Genomic DNA, 8688 nt, shown 5'->3' with positions numbered 1-8688 from the left:
GTGCTTGCTGACTACTGAATCGCATTCAACAAATGGAGGTCTTTTTTTGCGTGCGTGAGAGAAGGAACAGAGGAACGAAAGAGATGTGCTAGAAATGTATGCTCTGAGTTTTGGCAATTCACGGCCTTGTAACAGCCCGACGAACCCGGTCGGCTGCGGTGCCGCCGCTTGGTAAATCTGATCCTGATCGAGTCCCCTTTCCTCGTCCAGGTACGCACAAGCCGTCAAGCCAGGCGACCGTTTCCATCGCGGTCGAGTGAGCCGGGTTACGACGAGGCACGGTGCGTGAAATCTATCGACTGCGGCATGGCCCATGGAAGATGGAAATGTTATTACCGGTACGACTTCAACGCAGGAGGCGCCGCCCCGTCTTCGTTCGTCAGACCGACAGAAGGGCCTGAGGTGGCGTCCAACTTTGCTACTTCGTCAAGAAGCATTACGGGGAGCGCGCGTGCGTGAGACCACGGTCGACGGAAGCCAAAGCAACTTGATGGACAGTCCCTTTGCAGCGCACGCCAGTTGGTAGGCATGCTGCGAGTCCTATTTTTCTTCAGTAGTAGTACTAGCCCTTTGCAAACCAGCTGGTAGCCCTTAACTACACAACAAGTCGTGCGACGCCACCACTCAGCACACCGTTTCTATAGTATATAAAATAACTGGTAAAAAAGCGCACCGATTTGCTCACGTGTTTGGCGTGTTCAGAAGGCAGCACGCATGTACTACATCCGTGCTTGGAGGGCAACGAGTACAGGCTTGTTCGTTTTGTAGGATTTTCGGAGGATTTCCATGGGAATTTTCCTATGTGTGTCATTCGTCCCATAGGAGTATTAGATTTCTTAGGATTGATCGTGTTCATATTGGTCTAATTTAAGTATGTCCTCTTGGCCTCTCGTGGTATTAACAAATGGTGTTGAGACATTGCCCCCTTCCGAGCCCAATATTCAGCACCAAAAGAAGTGATGATCTTCCAATAACCAGTCTGTAGACATGCCTCATTTGGCAGCAAAAGAAGTGGTGATCTTCTTCGGGACTGATCTTCGTTCACATCTCTGACTATAGACAAGGCTCTTCAGTGGAGCCATTTTTCTTGAAGAGCACTGCTCTTTTCCAACCGATTTGTGTACCATAGTTAGAATTACCATTAGATTTCTGTCATATTTCAGTCGCTGCCACTCAAAGTCTCTGTCGTATATAAATCAGATATCATCTACCGTATGCAGAGTACTTCCGTTCCTTCAAACTATCGGGCAAACAACCAAGTGGAGAAACTAACGGTACACACTTCTATCGCGTCATTGAAGAGTTGATCCCTGAGCCTGTCGGGGGAGATCTAAATCAGTAACCTGAGCCTGACGAGTGCCACTCGCTGTCTGAACTAAACATTTCTGCTGTGCACTCATTATTTGTTTTGCTTGCTAATACTATCTACACGGATCGCATGGTCGTGTGTCTATGATACAGTACACTTCACGGTTTATTCTGCTCAAGCATTGCGTCGATGCGTCCGTCCTTGTTGTACGCCTCCACGATTTTCTTGGCATACGATGGCATATGCTGCTCCGCTCTGCAACATGAAATCCATTCATGAACACTTCGATATATATCGTCCTAACATACATATACTACAAGCATACATATAAATATATTAATATTAGTGTATGTTGAGAGCATATAATATAGAGAGCGAGATGTACCTTGCCCTTCCCCATGCCCGGTTCACATACAGGTAGTTCCTTATCGTGTGGTAATCCAGAGAGTAGCGACCAAACTCCAGGCCCTTGGGCCCAATCTGCACAAACCATCCATGAACGGTTGGTTCATCATGCATGCTATTCATTATTGAGTCCATCCAAAATGCAGCATTCGTTCACTAACCAGATTTAGCAGGAAGGCGATGATGTTGCCCACAAATATGGGAGCTGGATTAGCAGGGCCTTTTCCTGAAAAATCAACCCCCGGTGAATCACATTTTAGTCAGATCCAAGCAACTAATGTTTGACTGCTGCAAAATAAGGAACGCCATTTAGTCATATAAATACCCATTTTCGCTGCATCGTCGGCTTTCACTGTCTCCATCACAAATGGTTGTCTAGCACCCTGAAGAAGAATAACATCAGTTGACACGAAAAAAATCACACAATGAATCCTGCCCAACAGCACACAAGTGCACTTCTATGCATGGATGTGGGTGCATACACTGCTAACTGTTGGCGTGCTCTCCAAAAGGCCCTCTATCAGGCTGAGCATCTCCCTCCCTCGCTCGTTCCTTATGACAAGAAAGAAAGAAAATCAACCCACTGTTGAGTAATTTGATTCCTCACCAACAGCTAGCTGGTTAAATTTGTCTCACTTCACCTGACTGTAATATACTGAGGGTGCTGAGTCATAGAAACACCAGAATATTTCGGTACTCCCATATAGCCCACCACTAAATCCTGCGGTTTCGCAACAGGCACTTTTAGTTTTCCATATGCAAGGGAAGAAACTGTTGGAATAGAAACGGAAAAGAACTATATACGACGGGAACCTCACCGCCAAGCCATTTGTGTAGTCAAAGCAGCTGCAGATGGTGCAAGTAAAACTATTAGTTCGCTATTTGAGAGTGATGCCTGACTTTTTATGGATAAAATAAAGCAATGGATATATGCGGTGAGCATACCTGTAGCATGACGGTGCAATGACATCCACCAAATCATTGGCTGGCAGGGAAAAATACGGGACCTGCTTTAAAGTAGGCAATGAAGAGACAGTTTTGGCGGACTCAGTTCTGTATAATACTACAGACAGGTGGTGACTTACCTCTTCTATATGCCCATCCAAATGCTTTAAGTGAACCTGCAATATGCTCACAGTTATACAATACAACACTGCCACATATGAAATCGGGAAAGGAAAACAATCATAACTGCCCATTAGATCCATACATATGTTTTCAATACATCCTAAACATGATTGTTGAACTGTTGATTGTAGAAGTAAATGGCATTACATGAATGAAACTGTTCCAAAATGGGGGAAAGAGTGCAGACTATTTCAAATTAAGTGTCACCTTGTAGTCTTGCATAAATTCGTAATGCAGAACAGTTTCTGGTTCACTGCTTGCAGCATTCAAAAATTTATCAAGTCCTTCACGAGTGCCGTTGTCCACTGGGAATGTTCACTAGCATAAGCCAAAGCTCCAATATATATTACATGCAAGACAGTAATCAGAAGTCGGGAGATCATCAGTACTTACCACAGTTTGTGCCGAGCACATAAAGCTTTTCCAAGCCAAGGTACTTCTCTACAGATCTCAAAGCTGCGACCAATAATTTCATGTTGGATAACTATGAGATATGATAAACCACCAATGGTAGAAATAGAAGAATGATAATACCTTGCACTTGACAACCGACACCACAAAAGAGAAGACGCTTTACACCAGCTGCCTGTCAAAGGAAATCATGAAACTCCTAGTTTTCACAGAATTGATCAGAAACAGGGTGTATGAGGCAACACTCATGACGTCATAGTGTAACGTCTTTGGTGATAGCACCTAAAGTGCTTCCAGAACTGGAAAGGGAATTGGTTGACATAAATTTTCAGTCCCTAGAATTGGGGTATAGAAAACTCTCTGAACAAACAAGTCCAAGTTCATGTTCAAAGATCCTATGTTCTTTACTCCAGATATCTGTCATCATGAGCGCTTTGTTTTCATAGGTTGAGAAGGGAGATAAGATCACAAGATACAGCAGCTAGCTACAATGGCAAAGTATATAGCATGAAGAAGAAGAAGAAGAAGACAGATTTACCTCTACTAAGGCTAGTGTATCGAGATTAGGTGATAATGTTGGCTTGACACCTCTGGCTGCAATCACTTCTTCTGGTGTCCTAGCAGAGCATGGTTAAAAATACTGAATCTTACTTCCATAACATCAAGAATGGGAATCTTTCCAAGTGCTACACACAAAAAACAATTGATGAAACTGACAATTGATCAATTCCACAATACCTGGCTAAAACAGGCCTTGGGGCAAACCTATCGTCTGGGTCACTGCAGATTGTGGTAATAAATAAACATCATTAGTCAAGTCCATGAGTTGTTCCTGAGTTATTGCAAGGAAAGACAATGATGTGGTATCCGATTCTTGTCTGGGTGCCTTTGTACACAAACCACGGCATCAACCATATTTGATTTCAGCATCTCAACTGCGATTGTTGTGACTATTCCTGTCCACTGGGCTCCTACATGTGTATATATGGAGGTAAACCAAGCTGGCAAGAGGTAATTGCATATGCATATGGTAGGATGAAATGAAACGGAGAAGTTCGGTAAATGAAACCTTGAACAGGTTCCATTTTCCTGGCATAGAGGAGCTGCTCGTGCACCCCGTAGTACATTTCATCCATGGTGTCCTTCCTGCCCCTCCCATGGACCACTGGTTCCAGATCCTATGCAAAACACGAACCACGCGTTAATGGCCGTAGGAGAGCAATGTCAATACAAAGAAGAAAAATATGGAGGTACCTCGACACGGGACATGCCGTCCCCGAGGAAGGCGCAGGCGTTGTTGACGTGGGCGATGTAGTAGGTGTCGCAGAGGCCGCAGCGGCTGCACTTGTCCTTGGCCGGGTAGACGCCTCCGGGAGGGATGGGCTTGGATCTCTCTCGCCAGTCCTCCCTCAGCGCCTTCCCCTTTCCCTTCCCCCCTAAACAAACTCAGTTCGATTCGATTCAGGTTGTATGTACTGCTAGGAATTGACTGGATTTAGGTGGGTGACCAACCTGGCGCTGGCGGGGAGGAGGAGGAGCACCGTGGGGTGAAGGAGAGGCAGGGTTTAGGGGAGAAGTGGAAGAAGCAGCGCGCGGCCATGGCGATCATGCCGTTGCTCCGGCGGGGCGGGCAGGCGCGGCTTGTGAGAGAGGCAGGAGCCGCTCGTGGACGACGATAAGATCGTCTGGCTGGCTGGACTCGTCGCGGGCGGGCTTACACGTTTCCGTCCACACAAACATAATGCAGATGTGGAAGAAATTTTAGCTTTAGCCCATTACAGTAGCTTCAAGTTATAATTGGGCCGCAGAGGACCACTTCTACTAAGGCCTGGCGAATGGATTGAGCAAGGAACCCGCAGCCGCGCCTCGAGGAATTTCTGGCCCCCTCGCCTGCCATCTTGGGCATTTAGAGGTGGGGAACCTCGGATCTTCTAGAGTTTTAGAGTTTTAAGCAACGTCTGGGCATCTTCATCTTTTTTCTTAAAAAAAAAGTTACCTTGTTTTTTTGTGGTGGTGTCATGAAGACACAGACTTCAATGTCTCGCACATCCGATTATTCGGATCTGATGACTTTATATTATGATGTCATGTTGCTTTTCTTAGTTTCTTTTTTGTGGAGCTGGAATTTTTCCTCGACGTTATGGTTAAGTTTTTGTGGTACAACAACATTGATAATCCCCGCCCCAAGCACATTCATTGCTCACGGCTTCCATCTTTTTAGATGGGTGACCCAAGGGGTTTTCAGAAACCTTTATTCGTAATCAAGTTCATGCAGGTGAATGAGTAGCAGTAGCGCTGCTCCAATCTAATTGTAGTCTCTTTACTGAAGTCTTGACTGTATTTTATCTTGCAAAGATCGATACCACTGAGAAGATGTCACCCAAGAGATTTTATTATAATTCTTAGTTATGACAGTTACTTTGCAATTTCTTAGATTTTGTATTGAAAGCGATGTATCTATAATGGTTTTGAGTATGAAGAAAGTTACAAATGTTTCTAAAAAACACCTCTATGGTATTTCTAAGAGAAGGCAGGAATGCTCTACAACCTGCCTTTTTTTAAGAACATCAAACTCCCTTGTTTTGTTATCGTTTTAGAGCACTAAACTACTTTTTTAGAACATGAAACATGCCTTGGTTTTGCTAAGAAAACTCCTAAAGCACTGCATCATATATTGTGGTGCTCGCCGGAGATCTAGGGGATCACTGATGAGATATGTTCTGGTGGTTACATCCCACTTTGTCGGGCGTCGGATAGAGTGGTCATTCTGAGGTTATTTTTTGCCCCCTTGGGGGACCCTTGGGTCTGCCTTATATATGGCGGGCCCACGGGATACACTCGCTCACTGCCCTTCTCAGGCGCTTTGGGGAGAGCAACAACTGAGAAACAGGCTGCTAGGGTGACTCGGGACTAGGATCATTTATGTCTCTCTCTTTCTCTCTGTCCTTCTTCTCCCTAGACTCGGTCCCCCTCCATTTTGTGTTACCTCGTCATTGAATTTTATGCACGCCACTAGTAAGTGGTTCCTATACTAGTGGATGTTCCACCTTCACTATTGCCAATGATAATATTTACAGATTTTAAACTCTATTAAGCATCCTTTTTATAGCCACCGCGGTTCGGAAATCGTGGAGCCCAATGATTCGTCTCATCGCAATCCAGCAAGGATGCTTTGCTTTAACCTTGTTGTGCCCCTTTCGGTCCCTTATTCTTCTTCTTGAAGATGGTAGTGTTGGGGGACTTTGTTCTTTTCCATTGAACTTGTGGGTATTTTTCTGTACCACGTTGACAGCAAAAATGTCCCTATGCTCCTTTAGCTCGTGTGTCCTTTGCCATTACCTTCTCCTCAATATTCAATGGCCCAATTAGACTCTCAATAGAAATCTCTTGTCTTTGGTGTTTTAGAGTAGTGAAAAACTTCCTCCATGAAGGAGAAAGCTTACCAACAATGCTCCTGGCAACAAACTTGTTGAGTAACACATACTTAACGAGCTCAAGTTCCTTTGTCATCCACTCCAACTCATGATCTTTGTTGACCACAGAACAGTTAGCAACCATTCTATGGTCATTGAACTGCTCTATGTCTTCACCAGGGACACCGGTGTTGTCGCATTTGGATTCAAGTACATCCATGGTTCTTTACCAACCTGTCACCCAACACATTGATGAAGACACCCACAAAGATTATAGTGGCCTCCAAGAACATTTTGTCTTGTTCAGGAGTAAACGATCCTCGAGGAGTCCTAGCCAAAACCTAGTCATGTTTTATAGCAGTGAGCCACAAGATGGTTTTTGTTTGCCACCTTTTGAAGTGAGGACCTGTAAATGAGCTCAGTTTCAGAGCAGCAGCAAAGCCGGTCAACAAAAATTGCCTAAACATTTAAGTTTTTTGGATCGTTAGGAAGCTAGGCAATTTTTGGTGAGCTTAAACCCAATTAGCATCACCAGAAGGTTACTGATATGGCAGATCATACATGACATACTAGGTACATCTATCACATACACATATGGGCAAATGCACATGTCAACAGAGAAAGCTTTAGAACATACGAGTTCACCGAAAACTCTGGTGCAACAAGATCGTCTGCCATGGTGTTGAAGATGAGGTGGTTATCCGATGTAGAGAAGTAGTGGAAGCAGACGGATGGTCACTGAGGATGTAGTCAATCAGGAGAGAGCGTCGCTCCAATATGCTCCCTAGAAACCTTATCTCCCCTTACCCGGTGCAGGTTCTCGAGTGGCGCGGTTTTGTAGGCCTGCTCTCTGGAACAGTTGTGCATGCAGTCGTCAGGATGAGGTTGTTGGAGAAGTAGCGCACAAGGAACTTGGATGATGTGTATTATGTGTATTATTATGTGCTAAGTGTAGCCTCTCTCGTTTGTATTTCCTCCGCTTAGACAAGACCGCCGAGAGAGTGAAGATATACAACTGACATGTGGTGTAAGAGACCCCTGGCAGAAAACATGTTACATGTCAACAACGAGCTCGAGTTTTGACACGTACACCCAGAGTTGTCTTAGTAGTGCACTGCCAAGAAAAATAATAATTCTTCCAACAAAGCTGCATAACATTAGTTTGAACTTGATCTTTACTAGCTTTTCCCCGCGCGGCGGCACGCCGCGCCCATCCATACGGCACAGATACAGTTTTTTTATGTACTAAAATAACTGGTTCCTACACTAATTCATGCGCCACATGAATTAACACGCTATCTGTTTTTTTGAATGTTTGGTAACTCGTCCCAAGAGTTGATTTGTTGCAAAGTAGTTCATACAAGAAAAGGGTATGTCTATTTGGTACATGCATAAATGATGTACAATAGATAGTGATAGTGGCTATTGGATGCAGAATGGCGAAGCTCTTGTTCTATTGTTAGATTTGAGATATTGATCCTCAAGCTGTGTTTGTCTGTGTGATGTAGTGGTAGAGAGATGAGGCTAGTTCTTATGCTATTGTTCTTGATGGTTTGTTCCCTGTAAACACAATGTTGAAGTTGTTGCTGGATGCACAGCCTGCCTCTCAACGATTCCAAATCATGACCTGACTCTCGAAGATTGCAAAATATCTTGAAATTGGAGACAAACCGTTTTGAGAATCCTTGTTCACCTTGATTTCTTCCGCTGAAGATTAAGTGCACACAACAGCTACTTATTTGTTTAATAAGGTTGTAAACCTAGACGCATGTATCTTTATTTCTTTTCAAACTAAGTGGTCAAATTGAAGGTTCTTTTTTTGCTCGACCGCTACAATGGTTTCAGTGTAGTAGAGGAGCGAAAGATAAGTAGTACCGAAGTGGAGAAGTCAACAGATCCATACGCTTTCACAAAAAAAAAACAGATCCATACGCTGGATACATAGTTGACTGGCACAATAAGTTTTAATTAATCAAAACAAACATAAGTTAAGGAGGGAGGAAGAAATAATTAGCATGTGAG

The 8688-nt window shown here is 44.1% G+C and overlaps 1 protein-coding gene across 1 annotated transcript; it reads right to left on the bottom strand.

Moving 5' to 3' along the window:
- Nucleotides 1-1121: 1121 nt before the first annotated feature.
- Nucleotides 1122-5002, bottom strand: LOC123181851 (7-hydroxymethyl chlorophyll a reductase, chloroplastic). Its single transcript, XM_044594249.1, has 18 exons — nt 4766-5002; nt 4508-4689; nt 4323-4431; nt 4140-4224; nt 3992-4033; nt 3792-3870; nt 3377-3428; nt 3236-3298; nt 3050-3147; nt 2800-2835; nt 2660-2721; nt 2533-2560; nt 2356-2435; nt 2197-2266; nt 2040-2097; nt 1876-1940; nt 1695-1789; nt 1122-1564 (listed from the first exon to the last, which is right to left on the bottom strand). The coding sequence occupies exons 1-18, from the start codon at nt 4860-4862 to the stop codon at nt 1468-1470; spliced, it is 1398 nt and encodes a 465-aa protein (XP_044450184.1). The 5' UTR covers nt 4863-5002; the 3' UTR covers nt 1122-1467.
- Nucleotides 5003-8688: the final 3686 nt, after the last annotated feature.

The sequence above is a fragment of the Triticum aestivum genome, chromosome 1D, assembly GCF_018294505.1.
Source record: "Triticum aestivum cultivar Chinese Spring chromosome 1D, IWGSC CS RefSeq v2.1, whole genome shotgun sequence".
NCBI classification, from domain to species: Eukaryota; Viridiplantae; Streptophyta; class Magnoliopsida; order Poales; family Poaceae; genus Triticum; species Triticum aestivum.
This window is presented reverse-complemented; position numbering and strand designations above follow the sequence as displayed.